The 27,272-nt window shown below is 32.7% G+C and overlaps 2 protein-coding genes and 1 long non-coding RNA gene across 4 annotated transcripts in view; 1 reads left to right on the forward strand and 2 right to left on the reverse strand.

Annotated features, from left to right (window-relative positions):
- The window catches only part of LOC138181937 (uncharacterized), a 36,885-nt gene extending 11,856 nt beyond the window's left edge, over nucleotides 1–25,029 (forward strand). The window contains exons 1-5 of one of the 2 annotated variants that reach the window (XR_011173643.1): nucleotides 11,383–11,514; nucleotides 12,558–12,771; nucleotides 12,863–13,064; nucleotides 24,515–24,842; nucleotides 24,946–25,029. This is a non-coding gene — a long non-coding RNA (uncharacterized LOC138181937). Of the gene's footprint in view, nucleotides 1–11,382; nucleotides 11,515–12,557; nucleotides 12,772–12,862; nucleotides 13,065–24,514; nucleotides 24,843–24,945 lie in introns of those variants that run through there. The other variant, XR_011173644.1, reaches the window with a different exon arrangement.
- On the reverse strand, nucleotides 170–9,443 carry LOC138181896 (angiotensin-converting enzyme). The gene is made up of 14 exons (XM_069117279.1): nucleotides 9,287–9,443; nucleotides 8,983–9,173; nucleotides 4,255–4,441; nucleotides 3,978–4,136; nucleotides 3,830–3,911; nucleotides 3,612–3,752; nucleotides 3,342–3,524; nucleotides 3,169–3,263; nucleotides 2,948–3,099; nucleotides 1,971–2,098; nucleotides 1,660–1,906; nucleotides 1,479–1,568; nucleotides 1,290–1,397; nucleotides 170–1,217 (listed from the first exon to the last, which is right to left on the reverse strand). Exons 3-14 carry the CDS (start codon nucleotides 4,438–4,440, stop codon nucleotides 596–598), a joined length of 2,193 nt encoding a protein of 730 aa, XP_068973380.1. The 5' UTR covers nucleotide 4,441; nucleotides 8,983–9,173; nucleotides 9,287–9,443; the 3' UTR covers nucleotides 170–595.
- LOC138181901 (probable peptidoglycan muropeptide transporter SLC46) lies at nucleotides 10,418–25,213 on the reverse strand. The gene is made up of 6 exons (XM_069117289.1): nucleotides 24,226–25,213; nucleotides 16,725–16,826; nucleotides 15,201–15,338; nucleotides 14,589–14,672; nucleotides 12,886–13,042; nucleotides 10,418–12,332 (listed from the first exon to the last, which is right to left on the reverse strand). The coding sequence occupies exons 1-6, from the start codon at nucleotides 25,211–25,213 to the stop codon at nucleotides 12,146–12,148; spliced, it is 1,656 nt and encodes a 551-aa protein (XP_068973390.1). The 3' UTR covers nucleotides 10,418–12,145.
- Nucleotides 25,214–27,272: the final 2,059 nt, after the last annotated feature.

A 27,272-nucleotide genomic window follows, 5' to 3' on the forward strand; every position in this document is an offset into this window, starting at 1 on the left:
AATAAAGGTACCATTGAAGTACATGTCCTATAAATTTTAAAAAAAGGGAGATACTTCTCGCTTTGTGCGTTTATTAAAACCTTTTTGTTTTTTATAGTTTGGCATAGTAGTAGAGGAACTATTGTACTTGGTATGCATGTTACGACATTCCTTTCTTATAAAAATAAGAAAGACTAATATTACTCTACAAAAATGATACATATTAAGTGTGTATACATATGTACATAATGCAATGAAAATTAAATAAATCCGATTTAGAAGATATAATTGAATATAATATATCCACGCGTTAATACTTTTCATTTTGTTTATCAAGCTCTAATTTTCTTCTTACGACACTCTCTTATGTATACTGCTCAACTGTATCAAGAGACTAGTATTCACACTATATTTCCGAAAGTAGCCTCTGTTTTTTTTCTTTTCTTTTCTTTTACAATGAACAGTAAGGAATGTACAATATTAGATATTGTGAATTAATAAATGTCCTTCTACACGAAACGGTCCGTAACAATAACTTACACAGGCAAATATTACAAACTAAATGCAAGAATAAATATACGTAATATGTAGATATTTTTAGCGTAGAGAGATACCATTAAACGTATCGTCTATTTTTTGGTACTTTGCGACATCTTTGTCTCCCGAAGATCGCAATTATACAAATAACTATTATTCCTATCAGCACTGCGCCCACGGCCCACGCTGCCTTACTAGTATTTGTCTTTGGTTTATTGTCATCTCCTATGCCTTGGGTGTCAAGTGATTGATCAAAAGGAGCCTCAGTTGTCACTGGTTGTAGTGGATTACGATTTTCTGGCTTTTCGACTTGTTCATATATAGGCGACTTAAACTTTAAATCTTTGCTCGAATTAGTCACAATATTTATATCGCTCTTTTTATCATCCTGTCTATTTGGAGACTTTCTATCTATTATTTCTGTTTTTTTCTTTATAGTTTGTTTTGAAGTGGCAATTGTAGTGGTTGGCGGAGCATTAGTAGTCGTGGCATTTATTTCCATAATTAGTTTTTTTTCTAGTTCATATAATTCTGACTCTTTGGCTGTAACTGCCTTGTATTGAAAATCCTCATACTGCTCGTCAATGAAATCTTCCAGCGGTGAGAAAAATGAAAGTAACGAATCCAGTGAAATTTCATCTATCTCTAAATATTTATTGACTACTTTCATCCAATCATCGGCGCCTTGCTGAATCATTTTTCTGTTAAAAAAATGTTCTTAATTTCTTTCTTACAAAATTATTGTAAAATTTTTGTTTATAAGTAGTACTCACAAAAAATTAATATTCATCTGTTTTCTTACGATCGAATCATATCTAATTTCTGTGGATTCCATCAGATATTCATACAACTGAAATGCCAACATTGTACCGACTAGCTTTCTGTAAGAGAGTAATATGCAATAATTTATCGATACATCAACGTAAATATGTTATTGTCTCGACATTGTTATTACTACTTACGGCAAATATGGTTTATTGTTTGTGATATGATCATCATTTAAAAATGTGGGTAAATTAGATCCATTAGATTTGATTCCTTCATATTTTTCCCTAGAATGAAAATTTTAATAAAGTTTATTAGTATTAAAAAGATCTCTTAAAATATATTGAATATAATCTTAATATTTCAAGCAATTAGTACCTATATTGCCACCAAGATGATATTAAATCTTCAGGATTTGTTAAGTTTTTTTCAATAGCATTGATTCTCCACATATCTACAGATATATAATAAGCAATCCGCGGTAGTGTATTCAATGCAGTAATCATAAGAGATACAATTAAATTTTGATCATTATTGCTAGAGTCATCGATAATATGTGTGTAATTTAACCAAGCAGGACTTGCCGCTAAAATACCGAAGAGTTCCGACACACCTTCTTCTAGGGCTGCAAATAAAATGTTAATACCATTTGTAATGAGTCAAATATGTATTTGTTGTTAATATCTTACCTGAATATCGATTAGCCGTATTAAGTATCGGAGTATCCTCGACAGATAATTGATTGAACACAATCTTTCCTACGTTTTTGTGAGTAGAGAGATAATTACTTATAGTAGGTTCAAAGCAAGTAGATACCCTGTAATGTAAAGATTTAAATTAACTGTTACGTCACGTGGAATAATCCTTAGGTTTATTGCACGTTCTTACAAATTACGGAGAAAGCAAATATTTATCTAACGGAAAAGTACGTTTTTCCCATAAACAATGTCACCCATGAGTCACGTTGGTAGGAGGCTTCTTTCTCCTATCTTCATTCCTAACGTTTGTCATAATCAATGGGCATCGCGGATCGTTACTCTCACTTTCCTAACGAAAAGTGTGAGCAACGAATCCGCTTTCTTCATACAACAAAGACACCCACTCCGAGCTTTCCTCCGTAATCACACGAGAACGAACTTCACTTGTTCTCACAACTACAGAGCAGTCACTTGATCTCTAGACTTATTCCACAGTAACATTCGAGTAACAGTCAAAGCTCGTCAGTAACAGTTAAAACCAGCTCGAGTTAAAACATAGTTCGAGGAAGAGAAGGAGTCAGAAGCCAAGTCAGCAGAATCGCCAAGTCAAAGACAGTCAATCGACAGAAGATACATCATAGTCGCCAACACGAAACGAGTCTCAGGTCATACTCATTCGTAGTTTGTCATTACATATACGCAACATTGTATCACATTGAAGTTATTGGATTATTGAAAGTATATATTAACCTGTTAATATCAGCGTTATATTCATTCAACCACCCTAATTATCTTAACCAAAATAAGGGATCGAACGATTCGTAGCGTCAATTATTCAAATCGTAACGGGAATTTACGACTTCCGTTGGCGCGCTTCTTCGAGATCGCGTCTCCCCGCGAACGGTCGAAAGTACATTAACTTAAGTAATAAAAAATAACAATTTTTAAAACATTTACTTATAAAGTACCTCAAAACAGCATCTTTGCAGAAATTAACTAATTTTGAAGGACACTGTCCATAGAAATAACTATTTTTCCAAAAATCTGCTTGTGGCGCTTGACTTAGTATTTGTGTACTCATAGCAGAAGCAATTCTGTACAGTGTTTTCGCATGGAGTTTCTAAAAAGAAATTTAGTTACACTTTCTGTACAGTTCATGTATCATTGAGGCAACAAACGTAATTATTACCTTCTTCCAAAGATTTTTTTTAATATTATACATAAGATCTGGATAAGGTGTTACATCAACTGATATAGGAATCCAATCGTTTCCTTGCAAGGTTCCTTTTCAAATAAATGCAACTTATTTAATATATTCGTATTATTCATTTGAGAGTGTAATTCAACAGTATTATAGTTTACCAAGTAAGTATGCTGGTATTGTATCATTCATAGCAATATCATACTTCTGAGATAAGCTACTTATTACGAATTTCAATACTTTTTTATGAAGATCGACAATCCCATTCCATATATATTCAACTTTATTATAACCATCACTATATCCACTTAAAAGTTCCCAATATTCTTTAACATCTTTGACACCTAAAATTGAATAACATTTTTACATTTAATTAAAAATTGTCAACTTTAAAGTGTACAAAATACAATTTATTTTCCGAAAATATTTACCATTTGCTTTGGCAGCTTTATCAACAAGTGGTAGGATAGCAGAGAAATTTTTAACTAATGAAGCTAGTTCTTGATGCCATGCTATCCAAACAGTGTTTTTATTTCTAACATCATTACCACGAGACAGTATATGTTCCACATCTAAAGTTCTCAATATATATGTGATTAATTACCATATAATTGTGCATTTGTTTATGATGGATTGAAATTTCTGTTACCTTTTCTTGTGTGATTATTTAAAATTCCTTTATGAACTGTAGATAATCTCAGCAACTCTGTGGTCCCAGAAAAATGAACAAGCTACAAGTAAGATTCTATTAAGTTTATTTAAATAAATGTTTTTGCTCAAATAAAATAAAATCTCACGCTTTTAAAATCTTCAGTGTCCAATAAAGCATCGCCTATTTTTTCAGCAACATCATACTTGTATTGTAAAGATTCATCTCTGATATCAGCTTTTGAAATGTTACTAACTTCGTCTTTTTGTAAGTTCTTGAAGGAGGCATAAGAAATTAATTCGTCTTCCTATAAAAAAATTATTGTATTAATAATTTTGCATATTTGTTGAATTATTAGCATATTTATACATTATTTGCATATTTGTTGAATTATGTATTCTGTGCTTATAATTTGAAAAACATACCCATTTTGATAATGTTTCATTCGATGGTGAATTAATGAATTCCCATTCCGCTTCAGCTGTACTCATACAAGTATCCTCGTAAGCGAATTCGGTTAATTTTATGAAAGCTTCAGTCTTTTCATCTTCTACGGACGCAACCACATACATTATCAGATTAAGGATTATGCAAACCCATTTTGATGGCATCCTTTACGGTAAAAAAAGAAGATATTATTATTTATAAAAATAAGAAATATTTACTAAGTCGTAAAAGTAAATATATTAAAAAATATAAATAGAAAATTGTCAGTTCATTCAATTTCTAATTCTAATAAGATACTTGATTATTTTATTATAAAAAATGGATAGAAGTAAATAATTAAAATATGTCTTACTCAACGCGGGAAAATTTTAAATGTTAGGCATACGCGTATAATATCTGTTAATAATATCTGCGCCCGTTGAGGTATGTTTTTGTTATAAAACATTGGTTTTTATGATAAAAACTGTACATTGAAACGTATTTGAATATATTTTGTCAAAGCAATTACTTGTTCTTAAGCGACTCATTTCATTATCGTCATCCTTTTCTGTGAAAATTATATATGTAGCTTTCGTAATCATGAGTCAATTAAAGTCTAAAGTACTTTCCCTTCTATTTTTTTTATCTTCACGAGTTCAACGAATGAGGTATTCTACAATTTATTATGGGCAGTATACTTGATTTTTATTTATAGTTCAAAAAAGAGATCGCGAATTAACACATTAATTTCTGACTACATCGATTGATGCATCCAGATCCGTATGTATTTTATGGAAGTATGGTGTATTTTATGCTCTATACAATTTTCTAAATTATACAAAAGAAGAAGCAGTTGTGTTTTGACGTTGTATGATTATGTATAAAATCTCGAATTTCCTATTTTCTCTTATACGTCTAAACTTATTATTATTTTGGTTTTTGAAATATAGAAACTTTAATACAGACTAAATGTATTCTAACTATATATATGTATATACAGGGTGGTTGGTAACTGGTGATACAAACGGAAAGGGGATGATTCTACGCGAAAAAAGAAGTCGAAAATATAGAATAAAAATTTTTTGTTTGAGGCTTTGTTTTCGAGAAAATCGACTTTGAATTTTCGCTCGGTACGCGTGCACTTTATCACGTCTCGTTATAACGGATCTCACTGTAGATCGTTGTCTCGATGGAAAAATTAAAAAAAAAAAAAAATTAAAAAAAAAAAATTTTATTCTATATTTTTGACTTCTTTTTTCGCGTAGAATCACCCCCTTTCCGTTTGTACCACCAGTTACCAACCACCCTATATATTCCTTCGATACTATATATATACATGAGCTATTGCTACGTTTTCTTGGAAGATCAAACGCGATTTTATTATTCATAGAAGTCGGCATAATAATCATGAATCGACCAACTGTACGTAGTCACACCATATTCGCATATTTAATTGCTTTCAATTTGATACCATGCTCAAGCAAATAATTCTGTTCATAAAGGTCGTTATGGGAACCTATTGACACCTTGAACTGAACGACCATTGGTCCATATGTATATTTTAATACGTGAGTAATATTATTTATACGTCGTGGACGGGAAAATTGAGAGAACACAGTGAGAATTGATGCACTTTCTATTAATTAACAGATAAACGAAAATGAACTTCATTACTCATTGCTATATAGCTTGGTGGCTGGATTTTTACTGTCTTTATTTTTTGTTATTTGAATCTTATTATTTTCATTTATCTTGCAGATATAGTAGTAACATGGAAATTATTATAATAGAACTAGTAACGGAAAAATTTCTTGTCATATCTAATGATTAGAAAAATTCATCTAATGTTGCTTTTTATTAAATACGTAATTGCGTAAATATGTTGTGTAATTAAGCTATGTATAAAAAAACGTTGATCTGAAAGACAATGGAAAGCGTCACGATGATAAATAATACATTTTGAACCCATGTACATCAGGGTCATCAGACTATAAATGAAATTTCCCTATTAATCATCCTTTGTTTATGATTAGAACCATTATAACAAAGTCCAATGAAGATCTCTTTTTAATTAATTAAAATGTTATGTGGTATGTATTATATGTTAACTATTTAAATGCATATGAAATGTACGTTAGAATTTAGGCAACGTGACAATATATATAAATAGATACATACATATAAGTCATTTGAATGAGAACTATTGTAGAAAATAATGAAAGGAAAAGACGTCAATTTGTTTTGTTTAAATTGGTTCAACCGGTACTGGGTTTCATCATTATGAATTCCTTTAAAGTGTATATTTTTTCATATAATGGTAAATGGACTCAAGTCATGTAAAAGCTTGGAATACATGACTATCCTTAAAAATCGGGAGTCTCTATAAATACGATAAACTTTTGCTACACGAAAAGGAAAGATTTCAAGGAAATAAATTTTAAAGAAATCGATGGATATTATTCCGAATGGCACTGGTGGCGAACTGGGACAAAATTTTGTGGGTATCGCTAGATGAGATAATAGGACTGAAATATAAAATCTTGGCATTGGGAAATCATGCGTTCCGAAGATACAGGTGCCTAAAGATATATATAATAAATCCTTACTGTTATTAAGTTGGCGACAGTGTTTCTAGCAAGATTTACCTAGCCCAAACCACCACCAATACCCCTGTTTAAGAGGAAGTGATTATTTTTTTTACTCATTGAACATTTTTAAGCTGAATATATACATACATATATTAATCCTCCAGCTATATACATCATTTATCTTCACATTATTATACTAATTTCCGAACATGGCATTTAATAGTAGTAAAGATCTATTATATAAGGACTTATACTTTCTGCACAGACGATTTCTTGACACTACAATCTTATATCTCAGATCTACTATCTCATCCCATGATATCCATCAAATTTCATCTTCATCGACGACCGGTACTTTCAAAAGTACAGCCAGATTAATGTTAACGAAATTATGACGCATTTTTATTATAGATATGTAGCGTAAATGCGTTTTAATGAAATATTTCAGACTCGTAAACAAGTATCCGCGCATCAAAATTAAGAGGGATTTGCAAGTTGTCATGTGTGCGCAAAAATAGCTGTGTATAACAGCAATAAATCTTCAGCCAGTATTGACTAAATGCTAAACGCATTAAAGGCAGAGCTAATTTTGTTTTATTTTCCACTTAGATTTAGGCGATGAGTAAATACAGAAAATGCGTCTATATATAAACAAAAGAGAAAAGTTTAATATTGATCCCCAGAAACCGATATAGCATTTAATTACGAATTTAGGACATTTACAATTGATTACCAAAGATTACATAAAGTCTACATACTACTTAAACTGGAAATATCGTAATAAAGAAATTACTCTAGTAATTCTTACTAGTATCTAATTTTTTATTAATTATTATTAGTACCTTAGTATCAAAATAGATTAACTTGTAATTTTTCATAGAAATTTTATATAATCTGCTACTCTATAACCGAATATTCTATGGTTATACTCATAATTGCTTTTTGGTCAAATTTTTCACGTAACTAATTGTAAGTTACTAGACGCTTAGAATTTTAAGCACAAATATCTAAAAATAAATCATTTCAAAATAGCTTAAAGTTTTGTAGCATTCGATGTGTACAACAAATTATATCCAGCATCGTTCCAAAGGTGATTTGCATATTCGTGTCTCCACCTTGGGAATAACACCAAAATAATACTGTGTTAACATATAACTGCAACGATTTTCCGACAATTAAATACGTCTTTAATTTTCTTTTTATAAATCAAAGACACAGAATTCAAAAGGTGCATACATACTTTCATAACTTATTGTACGTATTAACACTAATGTTACGTGATTTCAATAATAATATTTCGATAAACAACCAGACTCCCATAGTAAATGGAATCCAAATATAAATAGTGCGAAATTCAAATTATTTTTAAGAAACTGTTTTTAAAGTCGTTTAGTAATCTCGGGGTATATTATAGATTTTATCTTGAAAAGATATATGTATTACTTCGTTTTCTTCGATATCGCAATCACCGATTCAATAACATTGACTAGAGAAGTACAGAGCAACGAATTTTCGTTCCGCTTTCGTCTATGAAACTTGATCGATCCATCCTCGAAATCAAACAAGTTCAATGAAAATTGTAATTGATATGTTAACGACTACTAAAGTTGTTTTTTTATGATTAAGATAAGTTCATGTGCATCAATTATGAGCGACTTTGAATAACGGAAAATTTCTTGCATTTAGTTCAATTAATACATAGTAAGTGATGCAACGCACGATATTTGACGCATTGTTATTTTTGGCTCAATTACAAATTTTTAAGCTTTTATATTTTTAACCATTACAATTCACATTATAACAGTATTTTAAAGCACTATTTACATTTATTATTTGCATTGATGCGTTAATAATTGTAAAAAATACTTATAATTGACATATGTATATGTTTCTAGAACGACCTTAAAGTCTTTAGAATACGAATAGTACTAAAATATATGAATTCAGAAATAATAAATTATTATGAAGTTTAGAATTGAAATAAAAATTAAAAATCTTTGTCTCATTTATGGTGTTCTTGAATAAAGTGTTCAAAATAAACGATAAAATTTATTTAATTCAAGGTACAAAGAATAATCAATTGTGACTTGGACCATGGTCAAAAGACTAGATCTAGTTTAAGTTTCCTGATCTTGCTCACCTTAGCTAGCCGAGCGTCGTTTCGCTCAACGTTCACGTTTTCGATTTTGTTTCCGATAAGTAGCTTCGATTTGTGTGACGAACAAGGATCAACTGTACGTCAGAATGCGTTTGAACACGCAGAGGAAAAGAGTAAACGTACGCACACACACGTGGAGAAGTTACTCGCGTCCCTCTCTTTGGAATGTTTTCTATTTCTCGAAAAACCAGAAGTACGATCAAAGATTGTCGTAAAAAACGTAGAATGATTAAAATCGAACAAAAACTACCGCGGATATGCACAGTAGTTGATTGATTATCTCACTTTTATCTTACTGCAAGTAATATACAACTCATCACATGTATACTGTATGACTATGATCAATATGACTATTTGTTCAAAGTTCGCACGATCCAAATTCCTTTACATCATGCTAGTCGCCTCGACAGCATACTCAGCGTACTGTACTGTAGGTAGTGTAGCGTGTAACGTGTGACGTATATACAGTCATCGAGAATATAGTTATATAGAGTATGTCATTCAATGATTTTGTGATTTCTCAAGTTAGAGTAGAAGTAGCACAGACGAGGTACATATAAACCAAGCTAGACTTGATAGATAACGCTTTCTCATGTCTTATGTTTTGGTCATATAACATCTTTATCATTTTCGTGTCACATGCGACATTACCGATTAAGTATAGTAGTGACTATAGAGATGTAAAGACAGAGTGCGTTAGCGAGCTGAAAAAGCGATATAGTAAATGTTAAGTATAACATCGATCAACGAACTAGCGTCAGTGTGCATGTCTGATTAGACAAGACAGAAGACACTTTTATGTAGCGTTCTTTTTCTATTCTCCTATCGCATCCACTTACACATTAACATATGACTCATGTGCTCTATCTTTATATCTCTGGTGGTAAGACCATAGACGAGATATAAGCACAGACATAAGATACAGGAATAGTGGATCCCCACTGAACAGGATCACGAAAAACTTGTCCTAATTGAACTAGTGAGGTCTACTTCGTATGGGGGGAACTACTGACTAATGTTACGAAGAACATCAAATAGGTTCTAACCCGACCCGAAGTACCAATCGGGCAGGGCCGCAATCCTTTAGACTCTGCAAGCGCCATCGGCGCGATAATAACTTCCGCGACTGGACATGAACAGCGGAGTAGTCCTCGACCAGTAGTACCAAGACAAAGGTGTCCTTGAAACGACTTACGAATACAAGGAATTATTAAGTACACGTTGGCTCACGCGCGTCCGGGATACGCAATTATTCAAAGGAATTGAGCAATCGCGAACTGATAAACCGCGAGAACAATTTGTTCCATGTAAGCGAGAGGGCCAAGAGAGAAGAAATTTTTTGTTTCCGTTTCACGTGTTCCAAAGGGAAAAGAATTTATATAATACTTCAGTTTGTAATAATTATAGTTTTCCAAATTCTTCTACAAGATTTTTTATTTTTATAACCCATCGTAGTATTTTATAACAATTTATAAATTTTCTTAACTTAATTCTAGGTATATACCGTTGTCCAGCAATTAATTATTAAATATATAAATTTAATATTTTCACGCACACCATTCTGTTTTACTTTCTAATATAAGACTATGTTAAAGTATTGTTTTCGTTCAATTATTAATTTGATTACTTACATTATTTTATTTAACAACGTCTGTAATTTGTATTTAATATACAGTAGAATTCAGTTTATTTAAATCTGTCATATGACAAATACTTATATCCTTACTACTTACGATTTCTCGTTCATATAATAGCTTAGATAAATGAATCTAATGACCAGAAGTTTATTTATTTATGAGTTTTAAGGTGTTCCCATTAAGAATAAAGTCAGAGAAGTTTCTTTAATCTACCACTGATTAAAGTTTTGTTTAAATAAACGGACTAATTATAATCGTCGCGATGCGACACGACGTTATAAATTGTAGAGGGCGTGAGAAACACTCTGACATTTTTCGAGGTCGGTATTTCAGAACGTTAGATACGAAGCTTCATTTAATGTCACATCTATCCTGTTCTTTGTCAATGGTGTGACATTTGCAGTGGTTAAAATTGGAACTAAGTTTTAATATGAAATTATTTTGAATTGAATTTTATCATATAAATTAATCAAGTGTCCTTTTTAATTTGAAGTTTACGCTCGACTTCTTTATTCGTCATCATTAGCAGTAATAATCAAAACAGCATGTGGTTTTTTCTGTAAACTCCATTTTTATTTTCTAAATATAAAACTATCGTACTATATCACATAATAAACTATAATACACGTATGTACGTGAATGATGCAGTACCTTAACATAAATACTATTTTGATAAAAACGTACAACAGATCGATTTTGTTCACGTGACGTACTTTCTCGTAAAATGCATGATCTACAGAAAAATAAAAGAAACGATACACATATATGATATCTTGTTGGTTTCTCTTCGCGAGTATGAGACTTACATCGATTTAAGAATATCGAACACAAGATGAAATTCATGTCTCGGTTTGTCCAAGAGTTACATTACATTTTGTAAGTATAATCTCTTGTCTTTTTTAAATTTCTCTATCGTATTCGTATTTTCATTCAATATTGATAGTTTGGAAATAGTACACACAAGTAGCATTTGTAATACTGATACACATGAACAGACACATGTCTGTTCTACATTGTCTATTGTTAACCATTTATTTATTAAGTACCGGAGACTGTTTGTACTAGGGTTTGAAATAAAGGATAACAGTTTTGAATTATTGATTAGCAAGATCGACTGAAAAGATCATGAATACCAACATTTACATTTCCTATTTGCATTTTGTCTTTCTGATTGAATAAATAAAGTTATCCTTTATTTAAAACGCGTTTTCCATGTCGAGTAAGTGGATAACTTCGTTTGTTATTAAGATTTTGGTTTCTCTTTCTCATCTTTTCCGTCTTGTCTTTATTTCAGATTTACCGCGTAAACGCGATAATATGATTATATTCCGGATCTTTTCTCATACCTTAATAGCATTTTGTACGTTAAATGAAAAATTTCTTTCGGTGTAAGTTAGTTATATGTAGAAGTTATTTCAGTATAACTGAAAAATTTGTTTTCTTAACGATGTACGAAATATACATATTATGTATATTCAATGGGATATTTTCCATAGTAAGTTCTGTGTTATAAATGGTCAGATTCGAAAGCTGTATTTGCGACACCGTTCATAGTAGGAACTTCTGGCTTTTTCTCGCCAACGACTTGCCATTTCATAGTTTTCGAGTCGTTCTCTTCCGGTCCTTCCTTGCTCTTCGCTTTCTTCTCTTGCTCCAGCAATTGACGATCTTTCCTGTGCTCCGTGTATAACCAGCTGTCCATAAAAAAATTCATGTTAGCTCTCTAACTTCCTGTCTTATCAAAGACGACAATTGATCAATCTATTTTTGAAACGTATAATTAAAGTAATTGGTAATTGTATATTATATTAGTGAGCAAATCTAGAAAAAATTTTCGTAATATTTCCTCCTCTTTTATTATCTTTTATTATTTTTCTCTTCCTTTACTAACTGATACTTCTATAAAATTATTTATTTAGTGATCATGAGGATGTCTCGAATGGAGCACTTTCGAAAATAGTAATTTTTCACAACACACTCGAAGATTACACGAAATATAATTGCCGTCGAGAGATGATCTACGAGCTGAAAGAAACTAGACGGAAGTAGCAATACTAATGTGGTATTTAACTGAATCGACTTTGAATTGTTCATCTGATGATTTTCCATGAGTGAAGCTCTCCTAATGAACATGTAAGTTACTCTCATGTTTTAATATATAATATTAACGCGACCTATTCAAAATTAGTTCACGACTCACATTCTGAATATCTATGATATGGAGGAATTGCAACCGGTAGAACTTACAAGAACGCGACGACGGCTGGCATGGTCATGCAGGCGCCGACAATGAAGAACGTCCCCGGAAACGTTTTCATGGTTGCAGCGTAAATGGAACTGTACATAGGCCCATAGATGAGAGGCATCAGAGATTCGCAGACACCAAGCAACGAATTCACCTTGCCTGCAAATCAACGAAAATTCAGGTACACGTCGTTATTTAATCAATATACACAGTTTTCTTCGCTTCTATGCATAATCTTGTGTACTCCAAACATTCTTCTGTAGCGGAGCCCTTTGAAATTTTTATTTATACTTCTTTGTTAATACTCTTCTTCTCAAACCAAATAACGAAGAAACTTAATTTGCACATTACGAATATCGCTAAAATGGCACCAATGGAATAAAAAGGGTAAAATCTTGAATAGTATCGTACTATTCGTAATAGGATCATAGTATTGTGATTATATTACTTTAAGTTAATATAATCTAACATTATTAGATCATACTAAAATAGACTAAAACGAAATGAATATAAAGTCAGATAAAGTACGTTAAAATTGAGTAATTTAACTGAAATTCTTATGTTTGCCATATATGACTCATGATACTGGTTAAGTCTTAATATAAATGATTAAGATAACATCTTAGTATATGAGATAAAATACCGGTATTAGAAAAAACAGGAAGAAAGATGATCTCGAGAATAGTTGGATTGTTAGCTAGACAGGAAAACGTTGTTAGACGTTATTCCAGCTGAAAGGAAAACCCGTGGAAAATTGCTTAAAAACGGTGTCGATTTGACACGAAGATACGATGGAACAAAATTATCCTATTTACGCAGTTCTAAGAAAATGTACGAAGGTAAAAAGGCGTCTCAAAATGATCCGATTAGAACGAAGGCCGCTATATCACGCTGGACCAGTTTATGTAGTTTCTAATTCATGGTGTCATGTTTCGCGTATTTAAGTGCAAATAGATACGTTTCATTACATATACAAGGTATTTCATGCAATGAGAACAAGTCATAGCTTTAGAACGGTAGAGATTCTACTCAACAAACGAATGTCTCATTTTTTAAAATAAAATGGAGAGATAATTTGGAATTATTGAGATTATAAGTGATTTATATAAGCGAGATCTTTGAAATTAGATAACTTGACATCTTCAAAATTAGAAGATATTAGAGTGTACGCTATGTTATATACTATTTAAAACTTTTATATTTGTGATTTAAAAATGACATTTCTTTTTCTATTGTCTATCATTTTATAACTATATGTTTGTCTTTAGTTGTATGGAATATTTTGGTATAGGATACTCTGATCGAGTTCCTAAAGAATACGATCTATTCTTTAGGATTATCTATTAGGAATATCTATTATTCCATCGCCGTTCCTTCTAAATTTATATCAATAATGAAATAGTTTCTTGTATCTTTTTTCATGTTTTATCAAACTTGTATAATACCAAGTTCGTGATACATGTATTTCTGTCATTACTGCGTAATATGCTTCCGTTACGTGCCTAATTTATTCCAACTTTACAAAGGCCTTATGTAAATTGAGCATAGATGTTTTACAAATTATATAAAGGAATATTTTTAACACTTGTATCATAACGTTCACGTAACGGTACCTGCTACATGTTTTTCCGATCTTACAAAAAAAAGACGCATTTGTTTCAATGTCAGTCTGCTATGCCAAGGTAATAAATCTGTATTCACTTACCGAGTTCACTTGTAGATACGAGTTTAGATGCTATCGATCGCATCGCTATGAAAGATGTACCATTCACGATCTCGACGATAGCCGCTGAAACAAGGATGTACGAAAAAGACATTTTACATTATTGATTCCCTTTTTTGGAACTTAACGCATTATCAATTTGTGTAGGTAAATGTGCCATCTTTCACTGTAGAATTTATAATGAATTTGACAACATTTGAAAAATTATAATTCATTGAAAGTAAAGTATTGCAAAAAAAATTGATGGAATAATATTGTTATATACTATTATTAATATTACTTATATATTATTATACTATATATACAGATATATACAAGTACTATTAAGTTCGTATAGTAATATTTTTTTATGTATGTATTATGTATATTTATGATTTTTTTCGTATAATAATATTTTCGTACCGTTTCAAAGAGAGAAATGTTACTCTTTAATATTATTCCATTTGTATTCAATTTTCACGTTAATAATTTTCACAGATTCTTATCTTAGAAATATGCATTTTCAAAAGAGTTTAATAAAATATACTTCATGCTATTGGTAATGTGTTAATGTTCGAGATGTTCATTTGATTTAACATTTATGTGAACATTTACCTAAATAAATCATCCAGTCCGTGATTGCAAATGCATAGACGAAACCAGCCAAGATCTTGCTCATAGAGCTCATAATCCCGACTATAGCATCGTCGATTTTTAAAATGTGACTGAACACACCGACAGATACCGCGGTTCCTATAAACAAAAATAATTTCACTCTTGAAAAGTGATTAACATGATAAGTACTGCGAAGAATTTAAAATCACTCCTTTCACTATCATCCAAGCCTCTAGCAGAATGATTGAGTATGCTTAGTTGATTGATAACAATTTTACTTGACACAAGTACAATTTTTGTATCTTTCGGTTTCTGTCAATGAGAATATTGCAAGGTTTAATGAACGTACGATAGCTGTTCAGTTATGAAAAAAGCAAATGATTGCAAAAATATGTAAAACTAGTTTCTTTTTATTTTTAAATAATTATAAGTTATATAAAAAGGCAGTAAAATACAAAAGGCAACTCCGTTCATTAATTCACGTTTCAGCCTCATAGCTATGGGTTTCGAGGTTTCTGTGATTTACTTGAAAACGATGGCCAACGATTTCGTTTTGTAACAGTGCAACCTATTATATAATCGATTTCCGTTGCTTTCATGGATAGAATAGGCCAAAAAGAGTGACGTACAAGTTTCACGTGAATTCGTCAAGGTCTTAAAAAAAAAAAAAAAAAAAGAAAGAAAGAGGGAGAAAACGTTTAGAAAAAAACGTTTAGTAAAAAAGTATAAAAGTACCATAATTGAATAGTGAACGAATTTTAACCTACCAAAAATTATAAAATTATTTAAATAGAGGAAAGAAAATTCAAGGCAGTAAAGATTACATTAGAAAAGTATTTCCTTGTAAAATCGATCTTATTGGAAGAATTTTCTACTAGAAGATATCTTTTAGGAATATGTGTCCTTAGAAACAATTTTTTTTCGCGAAAGATACTTCTATTTGAGAGGCAGTTGTCGCCGAAAAAGATTCTATTTTTGCAAGAAATATGATTACACTCGTAACAACATGTTTTCTGCGTGGGATTGTATTTTATTAAAATGCAGCTTCGAGCGTGTAAGATATTCCAGACGATCGTTAGTTCCTCGAGTTTTATTCATTCACGTGTTTCCTCCAATCTTAAATGGCATTTTTTGCTTCTTTCATTAATAATCACGTGTAACTATGATAATAATAGGGTATTAAATATTATTCTGGAAATTGTCTGAGGAATTGTTATCTTCCTTACATTGTTTTCATATTCGACCTTAACATATTCAATTCTCAGATATTAATCTTTTTATCAATTATTATCAACTCTAGTGAAAAAAAAATTCTCCTTTACTTGGAGTAATTGATAATTGACATGGACAGCTATCAAGTTTACTCATGAAAACGCGATAATGTATTGATATACTATCGATGAATCATCATGAGTTACGGCGATTCGTGTTTCATTCGCTTGAAGAGATTGTAGCTTTTTATTTTATAATCTGGCCAGTCCGAGAGGACCTGTATATTATATTATTTCTCGAATATTCACTCACCGATTAAATTCGTCACCATGGCGAACGTGGTGAACATGCTGAACATAACTTCGTTCCAGTGGTACCTGTATCTCATGTAAAGATACATCACTGCCATTTCACCTATAACAACAATTATCCGCTTTAGATCTTCGATTTTCACTTATTTCTTACCTCTTAGCGAATTAAAAATCTAAAACAATAGAGTAAATTGAATAATAGTGTCCATAGCTCTACCGTGATCTTATTGTTATATCTCAGTTTTATTCTTTCTTTAATTTTGTTTGAATCTGTTAGATTTTAAGGAGAACAACAAGAAATTTTGTTAACAATAAAAGAACACTATTGCAGGGTTAACCCTGCAAAGTTTAAGATAACATTTTTCTTAACCTATGAATTATTAGTATTCATTATTAACTTTACCAAACTCAGTCAAACAACCGGTTTCAAAATTTAATTTAAAATTCTACATTCATTGTTATTTCTTTTATTCTTCTAACTTCATGTAAATTGTTATATTAACGATAATTGGGAAATTGATTGATCAGATAATATAATATAAGAATTTACATAAAGTTTGATGAACAAAAGCAATAACGACGAATATACAATTTTAAATTAAATTTTGAAGCCGATCATTTGACCGGGTCTGGTAAGATTAATGTTAATACTTAATTATTAATAATAGGAAGGCGTATTTTCGAACGGTTCTATAAAGAAGACACGATGTATTGAAATTTGAGACCTATTTTAGCTAAAACAAATACGTTTATCGTTTATTTAATTAAGAATTTATGAAGGTACAATATATTCTGTATACGAGCGTGCGAAAGGGTTAAATAAGTTTGAATTCTGAATAACAAGAAAGATAATTTAATTTACTCTAAACTACAATCATCCCGTACGTGTTGTAACTTCGCGAACCACGGGTTACAATGTTCTAAATTCAATGTAGGTGGAACGATTCCGCTTGCACAGCATGAAAGATCATGGTCAAAACGTTTTTCAGAATTGGCAGCTCGCGTTCGCCGCTATCTCTGCAATGTTGCTTCATCGTTCCACTGTACGTAATGGGCCTCGAAGTTGAAAATGACACGCGGAAGGCCGCTTAAGGTTAGGCGTTGGAACAAGCAAAAAGTTATGCCCGTTATGCCTGTCACTTTTTACAGTTGAATAAATTATTGCCTTCGAGAATTGATCCACGAAAGGATCAACCACCATTGACGTCTCTTCTTCGATAGAATATTGCGATACGTGTACAGTAGCGTGCAAAGGTTTCCAATCAGATAGATTTCCCACTTTATACTCTAGAAAATGATATTTTATTAAATTTTATCTAACATCCTATAACTTGTATAACGGCGTCTATTCGTTGTATTATCTTCTTTCGCTTATTATGTTCTTAAACTCAACATTACTTGAAATTCTGTTGGATATCAATTCTGGAACAAGATGCTAGAAATCTTTCTCATCCAACACTTTTGCATATCAACGTAATTATATATTTAACTTGCCTCGAGTTATAACTTACTAACTTAGAAAACATTAATGAATTGATAAATTGACGAGTTGTTGGGTTGTTGGTCTTTGTTACCTGAATAATTTCTACGATCTTACGATTTTATGTCGGATAGGATATTAGCTGTCATTTTATTCAGATATTATGAATAAATAGGGGTCATGACTCAAAAAAGCTTGTGAGACTCTGACATAATATTGGATTAGCAACTAAGGCATTACCACCTAATGACAAAATCCGCAATCATTTAGTTGTCAACCCAATACATGTAAAATTCAGTCAGATCACGTCGACAATAATAATGAAATCCTCAACATCATACCATGATTGAGCGAAAAACTGAAAACACAATTACGCGTATTTCGTCCATTGTCTCTGACATTTTGAAAAATATTGCCTGCTGGAGGAAGCACTTAAAAATGATGACTTTATCCTTTCCATCTTCAATGGCCATTACGAAATTTACTTTCCTCATAATCTCATTGTATATGAATGTATGCAAATCTCTATCGACGGGAAGCGTTTAAAAACGAAATTACGAACGATTAATGATCGATAAAAATTGCAGAATTTTATGCGATGGACGATACGAGTATTGAAGGAAAAAGAGTTATGTTTTTTAAGTAGAAAAGCAGGTAAATTCCAGCCTGTAAATGTTGGAATAATTTCTTCGAATTTTTAACTGCAACAATCTATTTATTTCACCTTTTATTTTAACTTTCTTTGATTCTGAAAATCTCCATTCCTGGAATTTACATCATTTACTATTTCGGATCGTTGATCTTTCACAGAGCTAACTGGAATAACTTAATCGTGGTTGAACCTTCGGGTGGCTTGAGAAGCTATAAACACAATCAAAAGTTATTTCGAATGATTTCGACGCATTATTAAGCTGTATTACATAAGGATATACACGGCGTTACACAACAAGTTCGTTCATCAGGCTGTCGAGTTAATCGTTTCCGTCGAGTTTAGGCTATTATCACATCATTGCTTTGCTTTTCTCACGAACATTCCTTCAGAATGTCAGAGACAATTCCACGATTGTATTTTTATCGATCGATTCATCTCTCAAATTTTATGTTACTGGATAAACGCTGGTTTTTCTTGAATTCTTCATCCTTTGGAAATTCATTTCGCACAGTATAATTAGACTTAGATATGAGTCCGGTGTAATTGTTTTAATCATAGCATAAGCGCTTAAAACAATAATGTTGGGTTTTCAACAGTTCGTCATGCTGAATATTTTCATTGAAGCAGTTTTGTTAAATATAATTCTTCGTCGCTTGAAACAAAAATTCTAATGCAATTAGAAAAAGAAGAAAGGGGAGAAGATCGGCATGTCTATCTGATTTTTGAAAAAATTAATCGAGCGAAATGATGAAGAATATAAATACCAGGAATGTACATTTCCTGTACAGAGAAGAATTCCATTACCTCTAAAAATTGCAAACACTAATTTCTTAATACGATTTAGAAATAATTGGCATGAAAAAGAAAAAGTCGACGAAAAGAAGTTAGTACAAAATTGGTCACGTTCCTTTCCACGAAACTCGTCAATTATCTTATTGTCGTCGATCTAATTTGCATGCAGACTACAGCGCGATTTGTGTACCGACTTGTGTAATTTCATTTAATTCGAGGATCACATTTGAAGACCGTAAGGAATGTTGAAAATTGCTCGGAAATTATCATAAACGGCAAAGAAATTAAATCCAAGTTCTAACGCTAAAATGATCATGAAAAGTGTTCTGTGGCCAAAGAAAAAAAGGCAGTTACCGTATAATTGCGGAGTGTTAAGAAATGATTGATTCTAAATTCTTGCATGATCGTGCCTTGTTGATCTCCTCACTAAATGTTATTACAAAATCAAAAACATTGATAGCAGAAAATCTAAACAAAATATAGTTTTCAATTAACTCGTTTGAACTTTATCTCTCATCTTTCGATCTAACTGAGATGAATCAAATGTGAAACGATCCAAGATATGAATCTCGTTGTACGACAGTATAGTGTAGTATAGTAGCACCTAGGATATGGAAGTTATAAATCAAAACGTAAAGTGAAGACATCGATCGATGTCGCATTGAAATTTAAAAGGGAAATGTATGTAGGAATTTACTTTGTGTTTCGATATAATGAAGATCAGAGAGCTAAGATTGCTTCATACTATATTTCGTTTCTAATTTAACTCACTTATTCGTTAATGAATCAAGCAATTACGATCAATAGTGATTAAATAAGGATGTGAAAAGAAATTTTAGCAATAAAAAAGGGTAATAAGGCGATAACCTTAGAAGATAGAGGATTGATAGACAAAACAACGCAAGACATAAAAAAAAAGAAAAGAAATGTATTGTTGAAAAGAAAATATATTGCAAAGAGATATGGGAAAGAAAATTTATATAATAAAAAACTAGATGTTTCTATCAAGAAGACTCCTAAGATTTCTATCAATTTTCTTCTTCTCTTTATAATATATAAGCTTTGACACATGACCGATTTTCCCATCTCGTTATATCATAGAAATTACTATAACCCTTCAAACCACCAAGATTAGACCGATTTCCGACGGTCAAAGATCTGAAATTACATCAAGCTACTTAGGCCATCAGACCGCATTAGCATACGTGCGTATAGAATCTAGTTCTAATAGGTATGTTGACTTCGCAGACGCACTACCGGTCATAAATTTCAGGCCACTGTCTTTATTGTCTCGCTTTCTATATCTACGGTCTCGTATCTTCCTTCTTTTTTCTTCCCTCCTCCTCTTTAAAAATATATTTCTCCGTTTCATTTTTACGTTTCATTTTTTCATTTTTAATTAAATATTTAAATGTTTCGTTGTAAAAGTTGAAGAAATAGATTCTCCTCTCTTCTTCTTTATAAGTGTAATATTTCTTTGTGCTGTGGAGATTTTAATACGTTAATTAAAATAATTTATTTCTTCGGTATTTTTAATGAAAGATTCAAACGTTTCATTAGTTTATTAAAAATTTCTTAAAAGACGATGAAATATACTTATAGAGAGGTATTAGAACGTCGTGTAATTTCAGTAGGGATTTCTTTGAAACAAACGTGGATTTATGTTACAGCAACAAATTACAAAAATATCTAAGTATCGGTTATCGTTTCCATTCTCTCGTCCTTCGGTAGCCGTTCCTGTCGATAGGTAATTGCAATTAATACCGTGAAGAAGGTTTGTTGATGGTTTTCTTTGATCGATAACGCGTTCATGTGCGAACCAATATCGAAAGGGAGTACACTTGAACTCGATCGAATTAAACAGTGATGATTAATGAATTAGCGTACGTCAATTGCACGGTCCAATTATACGATGTTTCAGATAATTGATATTAATGTACCTTCTGTAATTGACGTGTCGATAGATCACTTGTCGTATCAATTCTTTAATCTCGTATTTCTAGAGCGAGAATTATTGTTTATTACGTTTCCATAAGTCGAAATAATATATAATAGACGGATCGCGGATTTTTACGAATTTACGCAAAATCTAAAAATGCACAGAATGCATATAGATACGTAAATTTCTGCTTAAGTTCCCTCTCTTTAATCGTTTTCATAAAAATATAAATTTGTATAAAAATGTGCGATGTAAGAATAAATATTGTATTTCTAAACTTTGCAAGCTAGTTTATTATATTTCAAACATGTGAGACACATCAAGACACAAATTCGAAATTCGACCAAGTTCTTCTGACAACTGAACAAGATTTCTTATCGATAAAATGTTTATCTGCGATTCTTTTTTGTCATTTTAGAAACATAAATTTGTTAATCTTCCTTTTGTAATGTCAAACCGAGGACAATATCGCAAGGAAGACAAACAGAAACCATAGGAATATGCACGGACGTCTAATTGTTGGCCTTTCAAAATCAGGAAGAAGGCCATTACACGAAATTGTTATAAGCAGCATGATTACCCAGTGCTCTTAGCAAGACGAATAAAGACGCAACGAAACATTATAATGTCCGGCGTATTAGCGGTCTAATTAAATTATGACAAGGACGCTCGCCTTGAATTCCCTGTTGCAATACGAATTCGTGATGCGCTAATAATCCGTAATTGACGGATGGAACCGTATTGTCGTTCGAGATTAGCATCGTAACCATTCGGAGAAAATGGGGACACTAAGTTCACTCATTGTTCCGATCAAAAAAGTAATTGATAAAAGAGATAATCACGATAAATTTAATATTGGTTAAATTAAGCTACATTTTTATTGAATTAATGAGAAATTATCGTCCAGATACGGCAAAGATGTATATTAACATTAGTTCGAGATATTTGTATTTAAAATATGGGGAAAAGATAAGTTCAATGAGGAAATATATATACATGGACGATATATAGAAACAAATTTAATATAGATATTACAAGATTGCAATTGAGAACTAGATACACGTATGCTTATTTAGATATTCTTATTTAAAAGCAGGAGAAAGATGAAGATTTTTACAGAATAAGAAGAAGAGTAAAAGTCGAATGAACATCCTGTAAAAAAACAATGATTACGACGTTACAAGGACATTTGTTAGGATCGTCAAAGAACAGGACAATTAATCACACTTTCACTAGCGCCCCTGCGCGAGCTATCGTAATTTTCATGTTACGTGTGTATCTCCGCTCATCGTATGGAATATATGTAGAAACTATTGGAAACACATAGCACGGACTACATCCATCTACTTGCTGTCGATAATTACAGCTCATTACATCTATCTCTATCTCGTTCTACCTCGAAAACCCCGATTTTATCATTTTTATACCGTACCTAGCAGTTTCCGCTCTTTCCAGTGGCCTAAATGTTGCAATTACCTTTGGAAACTTCTGTTGGTTACCGCAATAATACTAGCGAGATTAACGAGAGTTATGCGAAACTTTTCCTACTTTCACTCGCTCGATACAGGCTTCGATACAAGAGTTGATGAACAGGAGATCTCTGAATGTTTGATTGGACGTGTGAAACTTCTTCGATATGAAAATCGTGAAAGTTGCTGGAAAGAGACGTTTAGCGAAGGACAAGTATTTGTTTGATGACGCGCGAATTTATCAGGTTTGTAAAGAATCTTCGAATAAAATTGTAAATATTGTAGTAGTAACTAATATCCGGATTGTGAATCTTTGTAAATTTAATTTGGATTTGTAGGCAAATTCTCAGTGGTTTATTTCAATGTCTTTCTCTCGATAATCATTCGACCAAAAAACACAATAGACTCAAGGAGACTTACGCATTAGATTAAAATATTTACAACGTTATTTGGAGATTTTCAGGAGTTGATTAAAACGAGGATTTTCGATTCAACATATAATTGTATTAGATAAGAACGATCTACTTCTGAGTATTATGGTGCAAAGGGTAAACGTAGAGTAGACTTAGATACATAACAGAGTGATCGCTACACATATACACAGGCCACAGACCACAAGAGAGAAAGGAAAGCGTAATTACCAACGTGTCAGATGCAAGGATTGGAATATGTTTTTGTTAATGAAATTTACAAAACTAGCTAAACTAGTTTACACTCCGTCGTTCTGGATCAATTCGATCAAATTTTTGTGTAACTTTCGAGATAACGAGCTAAGAAATTCTTATAGATTTCAAAATTTCTGGCTTTCATCCCTTGTCAAACTTACGATACGAACTAGCAACCTTCCTATTACATCGAACAAATAATTGTTACGTCAAACGTCTAATACTTTCTTCAAAATAGAAATTCTTATCGTGCAGATTTAAGGAAGAAATTTTGCTTCCGCAAAAGTAAAAGTCTAATAATTAGATTTATAGATTTCATGCATTTGTAGGAATTCTTTCAAAGTGCAAAAATTCACACAAAATACGAAAGTATTCAATTATACTTTGGAAATACCCAAAGTAAAGTGCCAAGTACCCATAGGAATTTAAAATAGGTACAAATTCCTGTTTTAGTTCTACTCTCACGATCTATTAGTAGTAAGAAGAAAATAAATAAAAATCTTACCGTAAAGTGGACCAATCACAACCATAACGATGACCATAAGCACCAAGACCCTTTTCTGCCGATTATTTCTACCCTGTTTAAAAGCAACACGAAAGGTCTCTTCAATATGCTTAAACGCGAAGAAGTCCAAGATCGATGCGCACACGGTCATCTTCTTCGTCTCCGTTTTCTCCGCCTTTTGCAACAAATGGGGTTTAGGTGGCTCCTTAATCACCACTAACCCATAAATGAAGCTCAACACGTAACACACGGTCGAAATACCGAATACACCATAAAATCCAATTTTCAGATACAGTATTCCGGACAACGCCATTCCGATCGGTACACCAAGCGACAAGAAAACATTTGCAGCACCAATTCGAAGCGTCCTGGACTCTACCGACGTGATATCGGCGATATAACTGAAAACACCCATGAACATGGTGAACCAGCCTCCCGTTAACGCTGGCCAAAGTGCTTCGAAGATACCTGTGGCTTCCATAGGAACCTCGTGAAAGAAGTAGGTGCACAACAACATACTAACGCTGCTTAAAAATTCACCAATGATAGGTAGAAGCATACATGGCTTCCTCAATCCTGTACGATCGCTCCAGGCACCCATGAAGAGGATCAAGATGGTAGGTAAACCGCTAGACAAAGCTGTTTTCCATGTCTGCATGCCAGCAACCAATTGTTGAACAGCAGTTTCTTCCATCTCATAACCAGTCGTGTTTCTTCTAGCCAATGCTGTGCATACTTCGTCAGGATAAGCCAGATTCACTCTACACGCTTTTTCCAAGCTGAGATTCTGCGTGGCCAGAGAAGCTAGCATACAGGGTATCACGTAGCAGGCGATCATAGGCTCCACGGTAATATTACTGGTGAAGTAAGACCATTTCTGGCGCAATGTCATGGACTTCCAGACCAATGCTTTGTCAGATACTACCTGGTTTCCAGTGGTGTCACCACGTTTCTTCTCCATCGTCGATGAATTATTCGTGTCAGCCATTTCCTTAATAAATAAGGGCAGACTGAGCTATGTCAATGGTACTGAAGTATTCTTCGTGGTGTGCTACGTTCCTTGTAGAGTCTGCGTCATATAACTCGCTTTGCTCCAAATTTTTGATAACTGTTTTCCAATGCAGATCCTTGGTGTTGAGTGAAACTTCCAAGAATTTTCGAAGATAATTAAAATCATGCGGATGGATGCGAAGATACAGTCTTGACTGGTACCAAATATTCAACCGTTCTCCACGAATTTTAATATGGTAGATTTTCTCAATTATTCACATCGTCTAATAATTAGTTCAATTGGACGATTCTTCTTTTTTTGATACTTCTTCGTTGACTAATTACCTCTGAACCGATTTTAGGTGTACGTATTCTTTGAAATTGTATTTATTCGTTGATATACCGGTTGGTTGGATTTCAACCGGTCCGCGGGAGAGACCGTCTAACTGTCTACTCCTGGCTAATGCACCATTGTGCATTACGATACGCATGTTACCTCTTTTCCCTTCTTCTTCCTCTCGGCCACCTCCTGCTCCGTGCTGTTCCTCCACCACCTCGTGTTCCCTCCATATTGTCCCCTCTGAAACTCTTCGACGATCCTACTCCACGTGCGGGGAGAGTACATCCGAGGGTACATCCACCTAGCTGAATATAACACTCGTAACACGATGAAACGTCGTCGGTGCGAATCGTTTCTGCGACGATCGACAACCACGCGCTAACGTCCACGCTTCCGGTTCCGCTCTTGGACGCTTTTCGGGTCAAGGTTAACTTTTAGAGTCGATGCACGAGGGTTCCTTTCAGTTTTACAATTGCAACGGAGGGTCTTTGAGATTTTATAAGAGATTGTAGGCAACAGAAATTTCTGTTGAAATTACAGACAATATTTTAATTAGCTAGGAAAATACAAATTCTATTGAGATTTTATAAGGTTTAGGAAATTTCTAATTTGGACTTTGTTTCGTCAGAAAGATTTAAGAAATCATCGTGTAATCATATTGTAATGTATTAACGGGAATTGTAATTTGTCTATAGATATGAAATTTGATTCTTCAAAATTTTATAGAGATTTCATTTTCTTTTTTATATCTTACATTAGCACGAATTGTAATTTATGTATAGAGGTAAGGTTTTTAATTCATCGATTTGTTTCTGTTTGTTTTCATATGTCCCGAACGTTTCACTAGAGTCAGATGAATGTGGGTCAAGCGCGAAACTCTTGTTTGTCTCGTCGAATATCACGTTCTTTTTTCGTCTTTATTAAGATTATGTCGATGTATTAGAAGTATGAGGACAACCAGTCCTGATGTAGTAGCGTTTTTAGAATCGGTATGTTGTAAGAAATCCTTCCACAAAATTCTTACCTTGTCTTGATATTGCCTTGGGCAGGCAATCCTTCGTAAATCTCCTGACAAATATCGAATGATGACGCAACAATTAAAAAATTACTAATTAACTAAACGATAAATGTATTATATTTATTTTCGATAAAACCGGCCTCAAATTTTGATGTATTATTGGTCTTCTTTAAAAAACCATCCGCTAAGATGTGTTTCTCCTATCAATAATTAATAAAAAACAATTTTTCTATAGATTAAAAAAGAATTCAATCTTGAAAGAGTTCATTTTGTCAACGATGAACGATTCAACGAATCAACGATTCCTCTATTTCATAAAAATCCAAAGCAACTCATCGCTTTTCGTCTATTTATCCTACTAACTGCTAGAAAGGATGTAAAGACACCCTGTTATTCTGATCGTGGTCGAAGATACGCGTAAACATAGCGAGTATCGTTGAGTGCGACTTCTCTCGATAGGGCAGTACCGAAGAGCCGTTTAAATGTAGCAATTTGTTGATAAAATAATCATATCTGGCCGTCTTGTCTTCTGCGACTAGATCCTATTTCAGGCAGGGCCGTGTCCCAACCCTTCTGAGGCCATATAGAACGATAAATCAAAGATTGTATTAAGTAGGTATATACTCAACGACGACGATATGCGCGCCGGACCTTTCTGGTCCCGTAATCACGTTTTGTTGGGCGACCAATTGCGACGAA

This window comes from Bombus flavifrons, chromosome 7 (assembly GCF_040668555.2).
Source record: "Bombus flavifrons isolate JBK064 chromosome 7, iyBomFlav1_principal, whole genome shotgun sequence".
NCBI lineage: Eukaryota > Metazoa > Arthropoda > Insecta > Hymenoptera > Apidae > Bombus > Bombus flavifrons.